At 33.2% G+C, this 24,467-nt stretch overlaps 1 protein-coding gene across 5 annotated transcripts in view; it reads right to left on the bottom strand.

Annotated features, from left to right (window-relative positions):
• FBXL17 (F-box and leucine rich repeat protein 17) overlaps positions 1-24,467 on the bottom strand; it is a 536,693-nt gene that overhangs the window by 495,980 nt on the left and 16,246 nt on the right. For 4 of the 5 annotated variants that reach the window (XM_017527156.2, XM_017527158.2, XM_017527157.2 and 1 more), the window contains exons 2-4: positions 22,957-23,079; positions 19,830-20,087; positions 7,068-7,199 (exon numbers count right to left, since the gene is read on the bottom strand). In XM_017527156.2, coding sequence (XP_017382645.1) covers positions 7,068-7,199; positions 19,830-20,087; positions 22,957-23,079 — 513 coding nt within the window. The remainder of the gene's footprint in view (positions 1-7,067; positions 7,200-19,829; positions 20,088-22,956; positions 23,080-24,467) is intronic. The other variant, XM_037737994.1, reaches the window with a different exon arrangement.

Below are 24,467 nucleotides of genomic sequence, written 5' to 3'. Positions count from 1 at the left end.
CCCGAAAGAAACTCTTGAAGATGAGCACAAGAGAGCTGTACAATAATTTTATTGCAACACTGTCTCTGATAGTAAACCAGTGGAAGCAATGTAAGTGTCCTTCAATAGGGAATGAATAACCAGGAGGTTTACACATATAATAGAAGACTAACAACGAAAAAGAATGCATCATATTCATTGCAGCTAGATCTCAAAAATAAGAGTAAAAATGCAAATTGTAGACTCATATATACTTTGTGAAACCAGATATTTAACCATATGACACCAGATATAAATTACATGTGACCACAAACTAAATAAATACCACGTCATGGTTATCCGCATACACATTAAAATATTTTTTAAAGCATTTTAGATCATCACAGCAGTTGCTCTGCGAGGGAATAATGGGACAACAGTATAAATGTATGACTACAGAGACTTGAAGTTTATTTGCTTTATTAATTCAAGAAGCAGCAGCAAATTTAATAAAAAGTTAACTGTCAATTTCTGGGTGATGGGCATACAGCTGTTATTACTCCTTTTTGTATTCTACATTTTTCTTAATTTCTTAAAATAGAAAAATAAAACAAGGCATTAAAATCTGATCACACTTCACATTTGCTAAAATCCCATGCTATAATTCTTATTACCTAGAGACTTTCAAATTCCACAGCATGACACTGAAAAAAATAAATAATCTGGTCCCTTCCTTCTTTTCCAGACTCAAATATGAACACTTCCCTACCACCCAGCCTACCAACCTAGTGGCACTGTAACACTCACCACTTACTAAACATTCCCCATATTTTTCTGATGCCTTATCTTTGTTAATGCTTTTTCCCAATACTGCAATTACCTTATCCCAAAATATGTCTCTTGCATAATCATCACATCACTATATATAATTCAAAACCCAGTTCAAATGTCACCTAGTATTTATAGGATTTTCAGATTCCTCCCTTATCCCTCACATAAGAATAACTATTTTTGCCACTGGTGTTTCTATAGCACTATCATGAGACCAGAATCTCCTCTCTTTGGCAGTATAACTCTTGCTTAATGCTTCAACACCTCTCACAGTGCCTGGCACACAGTAACTGTTCAAATGTTAACTGAACTGAATGAACATCTGAAACCAGTGTTAAGGAACAGAGTATAGAGTTATCAGTTCATGAATTCATTAAAATTTCCACTAAATCTTCTGGACAAAAATTAAATGATATAGCTTCTGAATCCAAATGTCACAAAAACAAAATACTATGTTTGCAATACAGAGAAGCTTTGTATAAAATACTACAATTCTATTATTAATTATATTCATATTCATGTAGGATTAAGATCAACACTAAATACTAGCCTTCTTCTTTGATAATTTCAGTAATTTTCCTAGAAAAATGTTTTGAATACTCTTCCGCTGGTACTTGCAGCTTCTCCTGAAATCAGTTATCATTCTAAAAACTGATTTTCTACTCCTGCTAGCAATTAACTTCTTCCTTTAATGTCTCACAGCACTGGTCCATAAGTGTTTTAAAGGCAGATAATGTCTTTCAGAAGCTGCTACTTTGTTCAACGATGTGTGGATTAGCATTATAGGTAATGTATCCATGCAATCCAAAGAGGTGGAAATGAAAGGTTTGGGAATCTTAACAGATCTGGATTAGAATCTTAACTTTGACATATATCTGTTAATTTCTTTATGCCTCAATTACCTCACTAGTAAAGTTGAATAAAAATAGCTACCTCATGTGGTAGTTACGAGGATTAATTATATAAAACAGCATAGTACCTGGTATATTAAAAATACTCAATAAAAGATAACTTGTATTAAATATTTTCCATTACCAACAAATGACAGCAAAGTTCTGAAATGTAGTTGCTATGGTCTAAAGGACTGTGTACCCCCAAAATCCATATGTTGAAATCCTAACCTCCAAGATGATGGTATTAGGAGGTAGGATCTTTGGGGAGTGATTAAATCATGAGGACAGAGCCCTAATAAATGGAATTAGTGCCTTCATAAAATAGGCCCCAGGGAGCTTGTTTGCCTTTCCACCATGTGAGGACACAGGGAGAAGGTGTCTATAAACCAGACACCAAACCTGCCAGTGCCTTAATCTTGGAATTGTCAGCCTCCAGATCTGTGACATATACATTTCTGTTGTTTATAATTTATCCAGTTTATGGTATTTTGGTACAGCAACCCAAATGGACAAAGACAATCGTATACAACAAGATGAGGTTCAGTATATTTAAGTCAACTCTGTTAGAACGCTATATTCAAATATCACTGTTCACTGGAAACTGCCATTCTGGGTTTAAGTAAATGTCCCATCCATTAAGAGGGGAAAGAACACTGAAGGCAAATGTATATGCTCGATGATTTTGGAGACTAAAGTGAGTACTTAGCCCTTTTCTACAAAATCCTTCAAAATGTAAATTATTTATGTCTGGTATTACAATTAAACTTGCTTCACAGGGAGTATTTGAGAAATAAGACATCAAGAGCATAGTAGGGATGGGGACAAACAATCTCCTTATTAACTCTTATATTTAAATCCATTAATATATTAACTCTATGGTGAACAGTAAGAGAGTCAGGAAATGGAAGCTTTCACATATGCTGAATTAACTACTGCTATTTAAATTCTGACACAAATGTTTATCATATATACTACTCTAGTTATCAACATGGCTACCAATCTTTTCAGCTAACTGCTACAACAGCCTCAAATCACAGCAAAGAGCAAAAAATAAAAATAAAAATAAATAATAAATAAAAATAAAACATTAAACTGTCAGTGGCTAACTAGTGAAATCAGACTAGGTGATACTAGGCATTGATACAGCCCAATTCAAATTAGTAAACTGCAGAAAGCAAATAATAAACTTCAATATCCTCTCCTGATAGGAGAGGATAAAAACCTTTATTGAAGCCTTCTTGTGTTTTGGGGCACAAAACCTATTTGGTGCTTTACCTCTTAATCGCATTTAGTCGGATCCCCATAAGAACGTGTATGAAGTAGCATTGTATCCTTTCTGCAAGGAAGGAAAACAAAGATCTTTCCTTCCTTGTAAAAATTAAGATAACTAAAGCAAGTCACCTGAGTAAGAAACAGCAGGATTAAGGTTTTAAATGAATTCAGTGCAACTCAAATATGGTGTTTGCCTCCATCTCCACTTAAAATGCTTTCAGCCTGGGGAGGGGAAAAAAAAGCCTGGAGAGGTGAATTTGATCCTATATCATTCATGTAAGCCTCCACAGGATAATTAAATTTAAAAGAATATTGTTACCGCAGCAGCCAAAGGACTCTAAGAGAAGTCACAAAATTATAAAACTAGTAAAATATAAACTAAGAAACTGAAAAAGTAAACAGTCACAATTAACTTTCAGGAAATCAACTTTCAATGAGGAAATTTCATCATTTCCCTACAACCTTCTGAAATCTATTTATAGTACATTACTATTTTACTGACAATTGAGTAATCTATAATAGTTTACAGCCCAATTCTTCAGAGTAGAAAATGTAAAAAATAGACCAAATACACACATAATATATACAGATCTACATCAAAAATGCTGACACTAGGGCATAGCACAGAAGTTATTTTTGAAATAAAATTCTAGTACTTTAAAACATCAGCCTACATAACAAATGACAGATAATTTATCTGACCTCATTGTTTTACAATGGAATAAAAAGACACCCAAAAAGCTTCTGTCCAAAAAGTAGAGAAGCAGAATTTGGTGCAGGGAAAGTAAGAAGCAGAGGAAATATGCTTAACTGAGGTTTCTAGATCATTAATAACTATATGCTCAAACTAAATATGACTTAAAAATAGCTTTGTGGCATGCACTATACAGAAGTGATATAAAAGCTACTTCTAGAAGAGACATATACATACAATATGCTAGACCCTCACTACAGCTGTACTCCTCAAATCTATTTGTACAGTCAACACAAGAGTTTTATAGCAAATACAAACTTTACCTATGAAGGTACATCACATTTCTCTCACTCAAAAATAACTAAAACAGAAACTCATTCTCTTTTGGGAAAATTCTATATCTAAGTCCTCTGCTTCACTATAACTCATTTAAGGCAAAACATTGTCCTCACTTTCCACATGAATAAAACTTCTCCCTCATAAACACTAGAATCCTTCCCCTATTTTAAAGTTTATCTTACTTAAACCAGTGCCACAAATAAGAATTACCACTTTGTATAATATGGTAACTTCATCCTGTAGCATTCTAGATACAACTAATATTGTGAATTACTTAAGAAGAAATGTTCCCACTAAGGTCACATAAAGGACAAAAGTGTAAAATAAACCATAACATGAGCAGAAACTTGTAGAGGCATTACATCCTTATAGTTACATCAAGGACATAAAAGCTATGCCACAGAAATATACAAAGACAATGCTGCCATCTAAAGGCCAAGATATAATATGAAAAGATGTATGTATACTCAAATACTACCAAAACAACTTCATATTTTAGTCAGCAAAGTTTATAGTAAAACTATGCTATGATTATTTTTAGACTATGCAATTAAGCTCTAACACTTTTTGAGAAGATTCAGTTTATTAAGAGAATTAGCAAAATAATTTGGCTAATGCTCAGTATTTGTCAAAGCATAGGTGAGATTCTTATGGCATTCTTTCTGACACAGTGTTCTCTGTATATATCTGTAATAGTTGCTAATTTAAAATATTTGTTGTTACATTAAGAATACATGTCAAAATAAAAACATCCTAACTACTTAAAATTGTAGCTTTGCAAGTATTTAAATTTTTCTCCTTCTTTCATAAATTTTAAAAATATAAACTTCCTATGGGAGGCTAGTTATCAATATCTCAATTATCCAATAAATAGCTCAAATGATTCTACATTTCTTTTTCTAAGAAACTTAAATGCGAAAAACTGTAATGAATTAGCCTTTAAGACTTAGCAAAACTACCTCAAATTTCCAATGAAATAAAAATGTTTAATCAAAAAAACTAAATACAAAATTGATTCCCTTAGCATTTAAGTATATAACATCTTTTCAATGTACCAAAATATTAGAAAAAAACAAACATGAACGGAACAAGAACCTTCAAAACAAAACAAGTTGCTTTCTTTGGGAAACCACTGGCTAAAAATTGTTTGATGTGCCAATAAAACTATTTCTCTATGCTTATTCAACAAGAAAAATACAAGTCTGCAAATATCCTATTTCTTGAGGAATAGAAAATTTCTAAATTGAGATCACCATCCCTTAATTTATCTTGGATGTAAAGTGAAACCCAAAAGTTAGATAACAAATACAGTTGTGATGCCATAAAAACTACTATATTTTACATGTCTCCTCTAAGTCATAGTTTGCACCAGACAACTTAAAGATACTATGTCATTTATTTCTCAAAACTATAACCAGCAAATAAACAGATATAAATAACCTCATTTACAAATGAGGTATAAAGAACTCAAGTAACTTTCCCAGGGTCACAAAGCAAGTGAGGAAATATCAATATTCAAAAATTCAGTCTCTCTAACACAGAAGACCTAACTCTCTTTACCAAATCTTACTGTCTCAAGAATGACTATTACGTAATATTTATTAAATGCTATAAATTCCAAGGGTCAATAAAAAGATCTCTTTATTTTTGAAGTACAACTAAAAAAGCAAGTCTTCTTTGTTGTATACTATACCTTCAGGACTACCCTGACAACATTTTCAAATACAGACATGCATTGCTTAATGACAAGAAAATATTATGACAAATGTGTCATTAGGTAATTTTGTAGTTGTATGAACATCATAGAATGTACTTACACAAACCTAGACCAAACGGCCTACTAAAGCCCTGAGCTATATGGGTATAGTTTTTACTGCGCCTAAGCTGCAAAGCTGAACAGCATGTCACTGTATTGAATACTGTAGGCAACTGTAACACAATGGTATTTCTGTATCTAAACATAGAAAAGGCAAAAATACACTATAATAATCTTACAGGCCCACTATTGTATATGATATCCACTGTTAACCAAAACATTGTTATACAGCCCATGACTGTATGTATGCTATTTTTCAATTTTGAGAACTACTACTGGTGTCTCCTAGTGACAACTTTTTCTTTTAACTGATATGATGTATCTATCAAATAAAAACATAAATGCTTTGGAATATTATTCAGCCACAAAAATTAATAAAGCTCTGATACATGGTAAACACTAACGAACCTTGAAAACATCATGCCAAGTGAGACACCAGAAATAAAAGACCATGTGTCGTGTGATTCCATTTATACAAAATATCTAAAATAGGAAAACCCCATAGAGATAGAAAGTAGATTAGCAGTTGCCAGGGACTAGAAGAAGGGTAAAATGGGGAGTGGTAGCTAATGGGCACAGGGTTTTTTTAGGGGCAATGAAAATATTCAAAAATTAGACACTTATAATAACTGCACAACATGGTAAATATACTAAAAACTGATGCGTTATATACTTTAAAGAGGGAAAATTTATTTTATGTGAATTACCTCACAATAAAAAAGATTAAAAGACATTTAAGTATTATACATTAAATGTGTCTGAGTTACCCATGTATGTGCTTAAAATATAAAATCTACATAATTGCTCATATTATCTGCTCTAATTTATTGAATCCCATTTTTTATCATACTAAGTAAAAGGCTCTATTTTACAAGAGTACATTTTTCTGGACATTAAAAAATTCTAATTGTCTAGAATTATTATAATCCCTAGAGATACAGAAAGAACTTCAACCATAAACTTATGTTTGGCAAATAAATTTGATTTTTCCAATTTACCCGCATTAGTTCACTGTCCACATTCGAAAAGACACATTAGCATATGCTAATGAGGGATTTTTAACATGCAAGTAGCACATACAAATGCTATCTATTCAGTTAAAAGATCAAGTTATAAAATCATCACTTTAAAAGAATTTTTGCTTTTGACAAGTAGTATTTGAACCACCACAAGAAAACAAGCAGAAAAAAAAATTATAAATAATAGAAAGAATTTGAAGGTAAGCAACAAAATGAACAACATGAGGATGAAAACAAGTACTTACTAATTTGTTTTCCTGCATGTATATTCTCTGTAATTTCAGACAGCCCTTAGCTATGACGATCATGCCTTCATCTGAGATCTTGTAACATTGGCCAAAATGAATATCTTTGAGTTCTCTGCATTTTGAGCCCAGCTGTAAACAAAGAGATTAGCTGAATGCTCAAAACATAACAAAGGCAATATATTTCCAGTGAGATTTTCATATATTTTTTTGAAAATCATGTCAGAGTTAAATATTTGTTACTTTTAAAATAAGATAGAATGTAAGCAATCCATAACTTAAAACAGTACTAAACATTTTTACCTTCTTCCCTGCTTCAACTAACTCATATTACATGCCCACCAAGGTACACAGATTACTTAACAGTTCAAAATTATATATTTATTACTCCAGTATTTTTTTTTTTTGAGACAGGGTCTCACTGTGTCACCGAGGCTACAGTGCAGTGGCTCAATCACGGCTCACTGCAGCCTCAACCTTCTGGCTAAAGAAATCCTCTCACCTCAGCCTCCTGAGCAGCTGGAGTACAGGTGCATGCCACCACACCTGGCTACTTGTTGTAGAGCTAGGGTCTCGCTATGTTGCCCAGGCTAGTCTCAAACTCCTGGGCTCAAGCAATCCTCCCACCTCAGCCTCCCAAAGTGCTGGTATTACTGATGTTAGCCACTGAACCCAGCCTCTTTTTAGTCTTAATAATCAGGAAAAAAAAATTACACTTAAAGGAATAAATTATGGTGTATTCATAAAATTGAATATTATATAAACATTAAAATTGGAACAAACATTTGACAAAAATGTATATAACTTTTATAGCATAATCAAATTTTATGAAGAAATTATGCATATTTAAATGCATACATATGTATTTGTGTACAGAAAAGAGACTAAAATACATACCAAGGTGTTCACAGTGGTTAATCCTGACAAGTATATGAGTTTTTATTTCCTTCTGCCTATGAATCTTCTCTAATTTTTGCAATAAACATTACTTTTGTAATAATAATTTTTAAAAACTTCCGAGTTCTGTTTCAAGTGAAGTAATGACATCAGAAACATGTGGGAATTCAGTTACTTTTCCAGGGGTGGTGATAGATACAAACTATGTTATTCTAATCTAGGCTATACTACAACCGATTAAATATTCCTACAGAAATGTAAACTTCATGAAGACAGTGGTCTATCTATTTTGTTAAATAGGGTATCTCTGGTGTCGAGTATCTTACAATTAGTTGACACTTAATAAATATTTGTTAAATGAAAAATTAGCTGGGCGTGGTGGCACGCACCTGTGGTACTAGCTACTCGGGAGGCTGAGGCAGGAGAATTGCTTGAACCCAGGAAGTGGAGGTTGCAGTGAGCCGAGATTGTGCCACCGCACTCCAGCCTGGCCCCTGGCAACAGAGCAAGACTCTGTCTCAAATAAATAAATAAATATTTGTTAAATGAATGAAAAAGATGATCAGGATTATGCACTATAAAAAAGTTCATTTTAAACGGGCAAATACAAGAAACCACGATTGTGGCCTCATATACTACTAAGTTCCAGTTATTCCAAGGGTTCTAACTGGCCCAAGGAGATAATTCAGGGGTCCAGGAAAGCAGATTTTTAAAAAGGACATGTTCATTTTTTAAGTTATCCTCTAAGTGAACTTCAGCCTTTCCTTATTACATGAAAAACACCACAGTAGTTTAGCAATACCTGAGACTCTGTAAGCAATAGAAACGAAAGATTATTTCATATATCACTGTTGCAGATACCTTGAAATATTTTCCTCCATTAGTATTCACCATGCTCATTAGATATCAGATTTTATTGAATTCATTAAAAGAGGCATATATATTTCTATAACAAATGTACAATGGCATGTCACTGGACCTGAGAATGCTAAATCCAAAGACAACAGTGGGAAAAGCAAAGAAGTCTACTAAAGAACTCTCAACAGGCTCACATATGTCTGGCAGTGAGGCTGAGGTTGGGGCTAGAAATATTAGAATTCTTGAAAGTCTGCTTAAAAATTAGTGAAACCCTCAGATCACCTCCCTATTACTGCATAGGCAGACCTTCCAGCCAGCTCTAATCTTCCATGTAAGGAAAGAGATATACCAAACTCCAGCCCCCTCTAGCCAGCCTTGTCCACCTAAGCGTAGGGGAAAGATAGAAGCACTGATGAAGGTAGTCCAGTGGCATAAACTTGCCAAAAGATTAAAACCTAATCCTAAAACTATAGAACATTTCCCCTCTCCTCACACCTAACCATTACTAAAGGCCCATTCACAAATGTTGCATTTCCCAGTATAGGTTGAGTATCCCTTAACCAAAATATTTGGGACCAGAAGCATTTTAATATTTGGATATTTTTCAGATTTCTGAATATTTGCATTACATTTATCAGTTGAGCATGCCTAATCTGAAAATCCAAAATCTGCAATGTTCCAATGCGTATTTCCTTTGAGTATCATGTCAGCACTTAAAAAGCTTCCAGTTTTAGACTATATTAGATTTTGGAATTTTGAGTTAGGGAGACTCAAACTGTGCATTATGTCCATCTTTCAATGAAAAATTACAAGGCATACTAACAGGCAAAAGACACAATTTCAAGTGACTGAAAAAAACATCAGAACAAGAGTCAGATATGACAGGAATGTTGGAATTATCAGACCAGAATTTTTTAAAACTATGATTAATATGCTAAGAGCTTTAATGAAAAAAGTAGGCAACATGCAAGAACCAACAGGCACTATAAAAAGAGACATTAGTAGACTGGATATGGCTGAGGAAAAAAGTCTGAGTTTAAGAATATGATAGAAAGTTTCAAAACCAAAAATCAGGAGAAAAAAGACTGAATAAAAATGAACAGAATATCTAAGAAGCACAGAAAAACTACAAAAGGTATAACATAAGTGAAAAGCGAATACAAAGAAAAGAGAGAAAAACAGGAACACAGAAACATCTGAAGTACTCATGACAAATAATTTACCCAAATTAATATCATACACCAAATTACAGATCCAAAGTTCAGAGAATACCATGCAGGAAAACTGCAAACAAACAAACAAAGAAAAAACTACACCGAGACATATCATTTTCAAAGTACAAGAGATCAAAGGTTAAAAAAGAAAATCTAGAAAGAAGCCAGAGGATAAAAACACCTTATCTACAGAGGGGCAAAAATAAAAATTATATCCAACTTTTCCTTAGAAACCACACAATCGAGAAGAAAGTAGAGTAAAATATTTCAAGTTTCAAGTGAAAAAAAACCCCACCATGCTAAAATTCTATAGCCTGTGAAATTTTCTTTCAAAAGTGAAGGAGAAATAAAGACTTTCTCAGACAAACAAAAAATGAGGGAATTTGTTACCACTAGACCTGCCTTCCAAGAAATGATTAAAAAAACAAAAAAAGTTCTTCAGAAACAAGGAAGACGACATAGGTAGGAAAATTGGATCTATATAGAGAAAGAATGAATCAGAGAAAGAATAATAAAGGTAAAATAAAAACTTTTCCTTATTCTTAATTAAGGTAGCAGATAACAATTTGCTCAAAATAATAATGCATTTGATCATGTACACACATATACACGCTTATATATAAGCGAAATAAATAATATCAATAATATAAGGGATGAAAAACTTTATTTTTGAGACAGTCTCACTCTGTCACTAGTCTGGAGTGCAGTGGCACACAATCTCAGCTCACTGTAATCTCCACTCCCGCGTGTTCAAGCAGTTCTTGTGCCGCAGCCTCCTAAATAGCTGGAATTACAGCCGCACACCATGGCACCTGACTAATTTTTGTACTTTTAGTAGAGACAGGGTCTCTCCATGTTGGTCAGGCTGATCTCAAACTCCTGACCTCAACTAATCCACCCGCCTCTGCCTCCCCAAGTGCTGGAATTACAGGCGTGAGCCACCACACCCAGCCAGAAAACTTTAAAATATTTTGTTATTATAAGATATTTTCATTACCTGTGATATTTTCACTACCTGTGATGCAGTACAAAGTTATTTGAAAGTGGGTTTGAATTAGTTATAAATACATATTGTGAATTCTGGCGTAACTACTTTAAAAAGTAAAAGAAAAAACTATGATTGTTAAGAAAGAAAACTGAATCATTAAAATGCTCAGTTATAATCACGAAAGGCAGAAAAAGTATGAAAGACAAAAATATTAGCAAAGAACTAAGGCAGCAAAGAGTAAACTTTAACAGATATGGTAGCTATTAATTAATCCAACTATAGAAATAATGTCTTTAAACATCAATGGTCTAAAAATAGCAATTAAAAGACAGATTGTCAAAACAGATCAAAAAACAAGACCCAACTCTATGATGTCTACAAAAAATGACTTTAGACAGAAATATATAAATTAAAAGTAAACGGATGAAGAAAGATATGCCGTATTCACATATATTAATTCCAGACAGAACAGTCTTCAAAGCAAAGAATGTTACCAGAGATAAAGGGGGTATTACATAATGATAAAGGAGGCAACACTCCAAAAAGACTTGGCAATCTTTAAGGTATATGTATCTAACAACAGAGTATCAGAATATGTGAAGTAAAAAATGACAGAACTAGTAGGAGAAATAGATGAATTTACTATTATAGCTGGAGACTCTTATCACATGATCCAGTGTACACCCTGGTTTTTACTCAAAGTTTTAAAATTATGTCCAAATGGTTCTATTATAAATACACAGGCACATGTATGTTCACTGCAGCACTGTTTGTAATAGCAAAGACCTGGAACCAACCCAAATGCCCATCAATGATAGACTGGACAAAGAAAACGTGGCACATATACACCATGGAATACTGTGCAGCCATAAAAAACAATGAGTTTGTGTCCTTTGTAGGGACATGGATGAATATGGAAACCACCATTCTCAGCAAACTGACATAAGGACAGAAAACCAAACACTGCATGTTCTCACTTACAGGCACATGCTGAACAATGAGAACACATGGGCACAGGGAGGGGAACATCACACACTGGTGTCTGTTGGGGGGTGGGAAACTAGGGGAGGGACAGCAGTGGGCAGGGAAGTTGGGGAGGGATAACACAGGGAAAAATGCCTGATGTAGGTGATGGGGGGATGAAGACAGCAAACCACCATGACATGTGTATACCTATGCAACAATCCTGCAAGATCTGCACATGTACCCCAGAACTTGAAGTACCAAAAAAAAATTATGTCCATACAAAAACCTACACACAGAAGTTTACAGCAGTTTTGTTCATAATTATTAGAGCTTGTACATGCCCAAAATGTCCTTCAGTATTTGAATGGACAAACTGTGGTACACAACAGACAATAGGATATATTAATTGCTAAAAATAAATGAGCTATGAAAAGACATGGAGGAACCTTAACTGCATACTACTAAGTGAAGGAATCGAATCTAAAGGGGTTACATACTATATGATTCAGATCATAGACATTCTAGAAGAGGTAAAACTACAAAGACAATAAAAAGATCAGGGGTTGCCAGGTGTTAGAGGAGTGGAATGAATAAATAGGCAGAGCACAGAGGATTTTTAGAGCAGTGAAGATACTCTATACTGCATCTGTAATGGTAGATACATGTCAAACTCATAGAATGTACACCACCAAGAGTGAACCCTAACATAAATTGTGAGATTTGGAAATAATATATCAATGAAGGTTTATCAATTATAATCAATGTATCACTCTGGTGGGGGATACTGATAATGGGAGGGGCTATGCATGCATGGAATAGGAATATGTAAGAAATTTCTGTATATTCCTCTTAATTTTGCAATGAATTCCTCTTTTAAAAGTCAAAAAAGCATTCACAGAAATTAGACGGCAAACAAAATTTCAAAATTTCAATTAATTCAAAAATGGTCTGAACAGTGAATAAAACTGTAAATTGAGACAACTGTAAATTGAGGGGAAAAGTACTTAAAAACACACCTTCAGAAATGCTTAAGAAACATTACAGTTATTAACTAAAATAAAACTGGGAATAGCCATAACTTCAGACAGAACAGATTTCAGAAGAAGAAAAGTCATCAGGGATCAAGAGGGACATACACAATGATAAAAGAAACAATACTCCAGGTAGACATAATAATCCTTAACATGCATTCATCTAACAAGAGAGTGTCAGAATATGCGCAGCAAAAACTGTTAGAACTACAAGGAAAATTAGATAAATCCACTATTAGAGTTCGTGATCTTAATATCCTTCTATCTGAAATGGACAAATTCAGCAGGCAGAAAATTAGTAAGGACACAGTTCAACTCAATAAAACCATTAATTGACTGGATATAATGGACATCTATAGACCAATTCATCCAGTAGTAGAATGCACATTCTTCTCTAACTTACATGGAATATTCACCAAGACAGACTGCATTCCAAGGCACAAAACACATATTAACAAATTTAAAATAAAAATTATACAATGTCTGCTCTAAGACAATAAACTAAAAATGAATTCCAAAAAGATGACAGGAAAATACTCCCATAACTTTAAAATACTCTCAGAGATTTAAATAGCACATTTCTTAATAACATATGGGTCAAAGAAGAAACTTCAGAAGAAATTTTAAAATATTTTGCACTAAATGAAAATGAAAATAAAATTATCAAAATTTATGAGATACAACAAAAGCCCTGTTTAAAGGGAAGTTTATAGTTATGGATGCTGTTGTAAATGAAATCGTTCAGGTTCTATTTCTTTTGTGGTGTGTAAAAATACAACTGATATATTTTTATCTTGATTTTGTATCCTGGCACTCTGCTGAAATCATTTATTAGTCCAAATGGGTTTTTTGTGGTTTCTTTAGGGTTTTCCATTCATAAAATAATGTCATCTTCAAATAAAAATAGTTTTACTTCTTCCTTTCCAACTGGAAGCACTTCATTTCTTTTTCTTGCCAAATTGCTCCTTACTTCCAGAACAATGTAAAACAGGATTGCCAAAAGCAGGCATTCTTATCTTGTTCTTGATCTTAGGAGAAAAGTTTTCCATCTTTTATCACTGAATATGTTATTTGTGGGTTTGTCACATATGGTCTTTATCATGTTTAGGAAACATCTCTCTATTCCTAGGTTGATAGGTGTATTTTTTTTTTTTTTCAAGAAAGGCTGTTTATTTCACCAAATGTTTTTGTATACCAATTAGGATGATTGGGTTTTTTCCCCCTTCATTCTCTTAATGTGGTATATTACATTGATCGATATTTGTATGTTGAGCCACCCTTGTACTCCTTGGATAAATCATCGTAGGTCACAGTGTAGAATCCTTTTAATCTGCTGCTAAATTCAGTTTGCTAGCATTTTGAAGATTTTTACATATTCATTAAAGACACTGGTTTGTAGTTGTTTTCTGTCTGTTTTGTAGCTTCATTTTTGTACGGTCTTTGGCTGGCTTCAGAATCAGGGTAATGCTGGCCTCGCAGAATAAGTTAAGAAGTGTTATCTCCTCTTCAATTTTTTGAAAGAGTTTGAGAAGGACTGGTGTTAATTCTTCTTTAAATATTTGAAAACATTCATTGGTAAAGCTATTTGGTCCTTAGCCTTTCTTCATTGGCAATTTTTTAACTAATTCAGTCTCCTTATTTATTGTAAGTAAATATTTTCAGATTTTCTACCTTTTCATTTTTTTGTTAAGAGATGAGGCCTTGCTATACTGCCCTGACTGAAGTGCAGTGACTATAACCTAAAACTCTTGGGCTCAAGCAATCCTCCTGCCCCAAGCTCCCAAGTAGCTGGAACTCAAGAGTTTCTACTTCTTGGGTCAGTTTTTCTGGTTTCCGTATTTCTAAAAAATTTCTATTTCATCTAGGCTATTCAATTTGTTGGTACACGGTTATTCATGGTTTTCTCATACAATACTTTTTATTTCTATAAAATCAGTAGTAATGTCTACTCTTTCATTTATGATTTAAATGACAGAATCCCTAAAATACACACACACACACACACACACACACACACACACACACACACACATTAGGGATTCTGTTGTTAGGTACACACATGGTTATAACTGCTATTATCTTCCTGACAGAATAATATTATATATTTATCAATATATAATAATTCTGTCTCTTTGATCCCTTTTGGACTTAAAATGTTTGTTGTTGTTGTTGTTTGATAATAAAACAGCTATTCAGGCTCTCTCTTGGTATGGAATATCTTCTTCCATCCTTTCAACCTCTATGTAGTTACTTTTATCAGTTTTCTTTCTTCTTCATATGGCTTTCAGTTACTGTCTTATTTCAGCCAGAAGGAATCCCTTTAGCATTTCTTGTAGGGTAGATCTATTCGTAACAAACTCCTTTAGCTTTTGCTTATCTGGAAATATCTCAATGTCCCCTTGAATGCCCCCCTATGCTTTAATAGTATTGACAAATACAGAATTCTTGCTTGACTTTTTTTCTTTCAGCACTTTAAATATTGTCATCCCATAGCTTTCTAGCTTCCATAGTTCCTGATGATAAATCAGTTGTAAATCTTATTGAGAAGTGCTTGTATGTGATGAGTCACTTATCTTTTACTGCTTTCAAAATTCTGTCTTTGACTTCTCACAATTAGACTATAATGTGTCTCAGTGTAGACCTCTCTGACATTATACTACTTGAATTTATTGAGTTTCTTGGATGTATAGATTCATATCTTCCACCAAATTTTGGATGTTTGGGCCATTATTTCTTCAAATATTCTTCTTACCCCTTTTATTTCTCCTTTTTTCTGGAATTACTAATGTGTGAATGTTCTTCCGCTTGATGGATGTCCCACAGGTCTTTTAGGCTCTACTTACTTTTCTTCACTCTTTTTTCCTTCTGCTTCTTAGACTCAATAAATTCAATTGTCCTATCTTCAGGTTCACTTATTCTTTCTTCCACCTGCTCACATCTGCTCTTGAAGCCCCCTGGTAAATTTTTTATTTCAGTTATTGTACTTCTCAGCTCCAGAATTTCTATTTGGTTCTTTTCATAATTTCTAACTCTTCACTGATATTCTCAATTTGTTCATACATTATTTTTCTTATTTCTTTTAGTTCTCATGGTTTCCTTTACATCTTTGAGCATATTTCAGATACTTGATTTAAAATAATTATCTAGTAAATCCAATGTTCAGGCTTCCTCAAGAATGGGTTCTATTTATTCTGTTTTAATGGGTAATACTGTTTTCTTTGCATGCCTATAATTTCTTGTTGAAAATTAGGTATTAAAATATTAGATTATAATGTGGTACTTGGGAAATTAGATTCTCCCCACTTCCCTATGTTTCACTGTTTTTGATTAATTACTTAGCTAGTGTTCAGCCAGCGTTTTGAAAGAGATTTCCTTGGAAGCCAAAGCTTAAAAACAAAACTAAAACAAAAAACAAAAGCACTTATCCTAGTCTTTGCAGACTGGCTGTGTGCTGGGATATTCCTTTAAGACTTAACCATACCATTCACAACTCTGCCTTGGCCTTTACTTCCTGCTTGTACTGGGCCTAACAAGCACACAGTGAGAAAGTTTATGGTCTTCTTAGGTCTTTCCTGAACATGTGTCCTGCCCTGGGCATGCATGTGGCTTTCTAAATTCCCTTCTATATACTGAGGCTGATTGTACTAATTTCAAAACAAAAATAAAAATAAAAACAAACTCTGTGTCAGGGTCTTTCTCCCAGGTCAGCTGTATTTCTCACCATACTCTATTGCCCAAAAAAGCTTGCCCAAAAGCAAGTTTTCATTTGCTTTATAATGTGTTCAACCAATGCCCACTAATTTCCCTGCCTGACTGTGTTCGAATTAGGTAAAACAGATATATAAGCACCTGCATCAGCCCTTCAAGTAGTTCTCAGGTAGGTTGATCGGACAAATGCAATAATTTGCAAATAAGATCTGCTAGGCTCCCTCTGGAACAAGGCATCTGGGTCCCACACTGGCAACTCAAGACTGTCACCTTCAAGACTGTTGCCAAGCTGGGGAAGGAATGAGGCTCAGGCAAATAAAAAAGCCACAAAGCATTCCTTCCACCTTTCGGTTGTCTTTTTCCTGTCTCAACATTCCTTCGGTTGGTATAAACCTTTGACATTTCCAGGTTCTGACAAAGTTGAATCTGATAGTTTAGGCTTGTTTTCAATGTTTTTGTGGAAAGGTAGGGTTTTAGAGCTGCCTGCTCCAACATTTTGCTGATGGCACTCTAAGTAGTTATTTTTAAAGACCTAAAAATTGATAGCATAGCCAGATCAAAATCTACTAATGTAACATTTATTATTTTTGTACTATTTTATCTTTAAAAAGCCTACAGTGACTTATTTCCAGAAATTTCTACTGAGCTCCATGAGTTGGAATGTTAAACTGCTAAAACTGCATATAATTAGTCACATAAAATTGCAACAATAAATATAATTTCTTATATTTTAATACTTTGACTACTATTATTGTTTGTTTGCTGGCAAGTACAAAATGATAACAAAATATTAGGAAAATTGAAAAAACTTTTTATGCTTGATTAAATATTTTTCCCCTAGATACATAATTGTAGTTTTAAAAGATGTAAACAATAGAAATACATTCCAATGGTAAAATTGAGTGACTACTATGAAAATAAAAATATAAATATTTCAGGGTGGTATTTCAGAAAAAGGACAGTATTCAGCCAAAAGCAGCCTGACTTTTTTAGGTGCTATACCATGTTTAAGAAATATTGTTAAGCAGAATCCGATATTTAAAACATCAGAGTCTACATCTATTAGAGCTCCAAATTGAAATGCTTTAAGCAACTGTTTTTGTAAACAAACTGACAGAATTCAAAAAGCACACATATTTGTTGTCTGCTAAAGTCAATCAAAATTATGGCAGTTATAAAGAAAACATATTCTAAAGAAATTATCAATAAGATTTACATACCTCATTCTAAAACACTTGTCAGTTTTTACTTACAGATGAGGTAAAAAAACAAAACCATGCAATAATCTGTGGAATCAATAATTCAGCCAATTGCTAAATTAATGAGTTCAAGAAAAAATAACAGCCCCAATAAAATCATCAATTATGGCTAGTTCCTTATTAGGCTTTTGTAACTTTATTATACATTTTAACATAACATTGTTAGTTTACTAAAACCATAATATAAATCTATAGCCGGATTTATGAAATATCACTGGGTCATAAATTAATTTAATCAGTGGGCCAAGGCCAACATTTATTTAACATAGTAGTATAGAACAGAATATATAATATCAATGAGCACTGCACATAGGATATGTATTGTTTCATAAAACTTTATTTCTATTTTATATATATATGAAAGCCATTCTCTTTCTAATATACCCTTCTATTTTATACATATATGAAAGCCATTCTTTCTACAATACCTATAACACTATTCCATAAGAGGAAAAGAGTCTATTATGAAATCAGATATACCCTGCTACAGCAGTCTTACGTACAGGATAATATTCTCTACACTGCAATGATATCCTATGTAATTACTTAAGAATAAAACTACCTATGGGGGAAAAAATTTGATTGTTTTTGCTAGTTTTATCAGAATATTACCTGACACGTAATTAATTCATAATTCAGAAACCATAAAAATCTGAAGGAAACATCTTATCTAAGTAAGTTAACAGGTTCCAAAATACCTCACATTCTAAGGAAGATTTACATAATTAGTCTCAAAGTTGTAAATATAAGATAAATTCATAATACTTGATTGGCATATTAAATTTTGCTCCTTCTCTACTTCACCTATATTCTTTTTCACAAAGATTACTAGCTATACCCTAAGAAGACTGCTAAACTACTATTTGTGTTATATCAGAATTAAATATAAAATAGATTTAATCTAGTTCTTAATAAACACATACACATTTTTAAAATGTTTCTTTGTAAAAGATAAACTGCTGAGAAATTTTGATCAAATAAAATCATGCTATATACACAAAATATATATTTCTTCAGAAAAGATTAATACGTTTAAGAACTTCATAAAATGCTTTGCTAATAAATAATCCTATACATAGTAGAAATGAATCAAGAAAAATATTAAAACAAATAAGACTTTTTGTACAATATGCCTTTGCAAACAAAATAGGCTCCCTTATAAGTTGGTAACATTCTTAATACATAAATTGTACTGACACACCCAGTACTCACTATTTAAGATAATCTTCCCAAATTTCTTCTCATACTAAGCTTTCAGTTAATTCATATATAAGGTTTAAATTTAAGGATATTCATCTGTTGAATAAATGATCCACTCTGAGCCAAGAAACCTTAAATGTCACTTCCAAAGGAAATAAACAGAAGGAATGCATAATACTATTTTTAATCCAGTTATTATGCCAAATATAGGTAATTAGCCCTTTGTTCTAACTTTTATGCTCTTCAATTTGAACTTCCATTTATGTCTTAAATTTAAGCATGTATGTCATCTAGTATAATAAAAGGGAAATCAAAAGCTAATTTTTAAAACCTCATGCTGACCCAAAGTACACAGTTGCCTAAAGCAAAATGTGGTACAAAATTTAAGTAACAAAAGCACAAACTAATACAATGGCTGGTCAAAGAAGTTCAGGCTCTCACTACAAAACACAGCAGTTAATTTACTGATTATAACCATGGCATTCTAGTTCACTAATCTAAACAAATATTCATTAATATCTAAAAAAGATGACTCACTTGAGTCTCAGCATTATTTTTTAACATAACCATTTAAAATGTTGTTGCTAGAAAACATTTTGAATTAATTCAAGTAAAATCACTTTATAAATGCGAAAATTTACCTGCTTGAGTCCTTCATCAGTAAGTTTGTCCTGGTTGCCTACATGCACTTTCTGAAGTAAAGGACAGTGAGAGGCAACCGCAATAATAGAGGTGTCAGAAAGTTGTTTACACCTGTAGGCTGTATACCTAAGAAGTCCAGGACATTTAAATGCTAGAACACATACGCCAGTATCAGACATACTACGACAATCAGAAATGTTGATTTCAATTATATTCTGACTTCTTGATGCAATTTTTTCCAATAATTCATCAGTGACCTGTAAGAGAAAAAGCAATAAATTTAAACTTTTGCTACAAATAAAAATTTATTTTCCATTCTTTAACTAAATTTTCCTCAATAAGCAGTATACTAATTACATTATAGCATGAACAATACAATAAAAAAATAAACCTTCTTAATATTGAAGCATAACAAGAATTTGGTATAATAAAAATATTATATTTGGTCTTTGTCCCAAATTCCTGCCACAGATCTCCCAAAACTCTTGGAATTTCCTAAGTAATAGAATTTCTTTAGTTATTCATAACAAGCCCTTTAGACCACACTTGAGTTCATACTAATGAAGTGACTTAGAGTGGGGCACCCAGATGGCTTCAGGATGAGGGCTGGTTACTAGAAAGACTAAATCCTTGATTGGAGGGTGATAACTTTCAGTGCTACTTCCAGGAGGGGAGGGAAGCTGGAGATTGGGTTATAAAAACTCAAATGACAGAGATTCAGAAGGTAAACACATCAAAGTGCTGAGAGGGTGGCATATCCAATTCCTTGCCTTCTACATCTCTTCCATTTGGCTGGTCCTGAGCTGTATCTTTTATAAGAAACCCTTATAAGTTCTGTGAATAATTATGACTAATTATGAAAACTGAGAAGGAAATTAAGGGAACTCACAAATTTATAACTGGTCAGTGAGAAGTTCAGGTGGCTTCTGGGACTTGCAACTGACATTTGAAGTATGGGTAGTCTAGTGGGATTAAGCCCTTAAACTCAGTGATACTCTGGGAGTTTAGCTGAATTGAATTGTTGTACATCCAGTTAGTATCAGAAAATTGTTTGTTAGTGTGGGAAAAAAACCCACATATTTGATGTCAGAAGTGGTACCAGAAAACACCAACAAAGGATATGGCTTTCTTTCTAAAAGCCTAAAAATCTAACCTTATTTTGAAAATTCACTTTAATTAAACCTTCAAATTCAGCAAAAACTCACCACAAACAAAACCATATTGAGATTTTTCAATGTTTCACTTTCCATTTGTAACTCATGAAATAGTTAACATCAGTCATAATGTTATATGCATTTTCACTTTTTACAGCTGATATCAGATGATACAACAGCACATAAGTTTTAAATCTTTTACTGTTTCTATGAGAATGCTACATCTCATATAATTCATGGGTTAGAAAATATGCCATTTTGCAAATCAGAACACCAAAGACTATATAGAAATGTCCACATCAAAAAGCTTTTCTCAGAAGAGTCAATGCTAAATATAAGTAAACTTAGAATTCATCTGGTTTTACTCAGATGGCCAACTGAATTTTTTTTTAAACCAGCCTCTATATATTCTGTGCCCAATCACCACATTTTCAAAATACAAAACATAGTTAATGTTATTCAAGTCATTTCAGTAAAAATAATGGAGACAGAAAATGTGCATAAAATTTAGAATAGAAGGAAAGAACTATACTGTTAAGCAGCACTCAGAGTAAGAGCCAAAGATAAAACTATCTATGTTTATGCTTGTTGGAAACAGCATAAACATAGTTCCTGAAAAAGTTAAAACTCTGACATACCTTTCCTTTAATTTTTTACTTTTTCATTCTCCATATCTTACTACCAACATCGGGCTGGGAGCGGTGGGAATGTGGTGTCGGGGAGGAAGCTATTCTTAGTATTAATTCATAATAAATAATTCAAACATTGAAGAGTAATGAAATAACAAGCTGATAGATTGCTTTACACATATATTCTCTCCATTCCACTGTCCACAACTAACTCCCTCACCATTCTCCTTGGACATAAATGTCATGAACACAAGCAGATAAATAACAAGTTATGTTAATTGTTTTAACCTCTTATTAATGAAGCAGAAAAACAGAAAGGGAACAACTTATGCACAAATCCTCATGAGCTTGCTTAACTTGGTTAAAGTGTGTGTAATACACACACAAACACATACACTACCAGTATGCTATAGCTGGCTCGTTGCAACTCACAAGAGTTTATAGTGTGCCCCTCTTTCCAAATCTGCATTCAATGGCATAACGTCTAGCCTGACAATGGTTATGGTGGGAGTATTTATATAATAGAAATTGGCAAATATTACAAATCAAGGCTTTTGTTTTAAAGCCAGTTGTTAAACATTTGTCAGGACACCAGTAGTAATATACCATGGCAGAATTTAGAACAGGTTTAGTACTTCAATAAAATCCTATTCTTATTGATATTTTTACAAATTTCTAATGCCAAATACTACCAAGTTTTAAAAATGGGATCTAACAAGTCCAAAAAACTGTTAGTAATAAACATTTTTTTTCCTAATTTATGCCCCTATATAAACACATTAAGCAGCTAAGCAACAGAAAAAGTAGAAAATCCACCAAAAGAAAAGTTAAGAAAATAAAAGGTTATCTTAGCCCATTTTACTTCCATTTCTTCATCTGTAAAACAAAAAAAAAAAATAACAGTATCTACTTACAGAGTTGTTGGGTGGATCAAATGAATTAATATGCATAACGCCCTTAGAACAGTACACAGCACAGAGGCAGTACTACAGAAATGTTTGCCATCATTTTCTACTATTAAGCTAGTAATACTAATATGATCTCCAGCAATTAAAAAAAGTTTAACAACGTTTTGAAAAGGTAATGGAAAAAGACAAGGAAAAAAAGAATTAAATAGCAACCCTAAATTACCAATCTACACCAAAAAAACCATCTTATTTACTATGAGAATCCAGCTTTAACTTGAATTCACATACACAAAAAAATACAAAAGCACAAAATTTTACATTATAGTCATTTGAACTATGTTAAAAGAAAAAAAAAGACAGTAAAGATTTCTGAAGAGAAATAAAGATATTTTTTGAGTAGGTCATATGAGTGTTACTTGGAATTAGATTCCATACCTGCTGACGACTACTAAGATCCAGCTGCTTCCAAAACTGGAAGTCTAAACAAAGGTCACGCCAGTACTTGCAAACCAATGATGCAGAAAGGCAACGCTCATCCAGTGACAAATTGGAAAATATCTGTGAATAAAAAAAACGGTACCATATAATATATGCTAAATATTTTCAAGACACAGGAAAAGGTTTTTATTAGTTACAAAAAGTTAACTTTTTAAAAAGAAAACCTTTTTGAATAAAAGTGGCCATTTTGTAAGTCACTGTAAGAGACTGCCTTAAAGAGAAACTATGACATAGGAGCTAAAAATGGATTGATGTTATGGAGGAGAAGAGAACAGACACATACTAACATTTGTGTTCATGTACATCTTTGTGTTTGCCTGTGTTTAAAAAAAAAATGAATTGAAAGCATAAACCAAAAACTAATAAAAAAAAAAAATGTCTACATTTCTAGAAAAGGAAAGATGACGAGAGAAGAAAGAGTGATAAACTTGAGAATATTCTGACGTTTTAGTTTTACAGTTTGACCTTGGAGCCATGTGAACTTTTTATATGTGATTTAAGAAAAAAAGAAAAATAAAGTAAATCATAAGAAAGATACTTTACCTTTATGGTATCTTTTCCAAAATATCCATAACCCAATCTAATACTAAGGAAAAAATATATACAAAATGTGGAACATTCTACACTGGATCAAAATTCCTCAAAAAATTCAAGGTCATGAAAAACAACAAAAAAAGACAGAAATTATCACAATCCAGAGGAGACTAAGAAAGAATGACAACTAATGGAGAGAGATCCAAGATGGCTGATCACTAGCCGCTCGAGATTGCAGCTCCCACTAAAAGCGCAGAGAACAAGAGGATGCCATACTTTCAGATCAATTTTTGTTGCTCACGCACCAGGGGATTCCCAGTGGAGGAGCCCCACGGATTACCAGTGTGACTCTTGTGGCCAGCGAGGCAGCTTTGCTGCTGCCTTGGTGCGGTGGTTCTTGGTGCAGAGTCAGAAAAGCACCATCAATCTTAACGCCAGCGCAGTGGGTTGCTCAGATTTTAGCGCCAGGAATCAACAAGTTGGACGTCCATTCAGAAACCCAACTATAAAGACGGTAATTATAAAGACCACAGATGGATAAATCTATAAGGAAGGGAAGAAACCAGCCTAAAAAGGCTGAGAATACCCAAAATCAGAACGCCTCTCTCTCTACAGGGGATCACAGTTCCTCATCAGCAATGGAACAAGGCCTGATGGAGAAAGACTGTGTTCCATTAACAGAAGCAGACTTTAAAAAGTGGATGATAAGAAACTTCTGGGAATTAAAAGAACTTGTTCTAACCCAATGCAAAGAAACTAAGAGCTCTGAAAAAAGGTTTGATGAAATGTCAACAATAATACACAATTTAGAGAGGAACATAAGTGAATTAATGGAGCTGAAAAACATGAGAACTTCACGAAGTATGCACAAGTTTTAATAGCTGAATTGATCAAGCAGAAGAAAAGATATCAGA

The sequence above is a fragment of the Cebus imitator genome, unplaced genomic scaffold (assembly GCF_001604975.1).
Source record: "Cebus imitator isolate Cc_AM_T3 unplaced genomic scaffold, Cebus_imitator-1.0 Scaffold46, whole genome shotgun sequence".
NCBI classification, from domain to species: Eukaryota; Metazoa; Chordata; class Mammalia; order Primates; family Cebidae; genus Cebus; species Cebus imitator.
The sequence above is the reverse complement of the archived record's forward strand: the minus strand, read 5'-3'. Positions and strand labels throughout refer to the sequence as shown.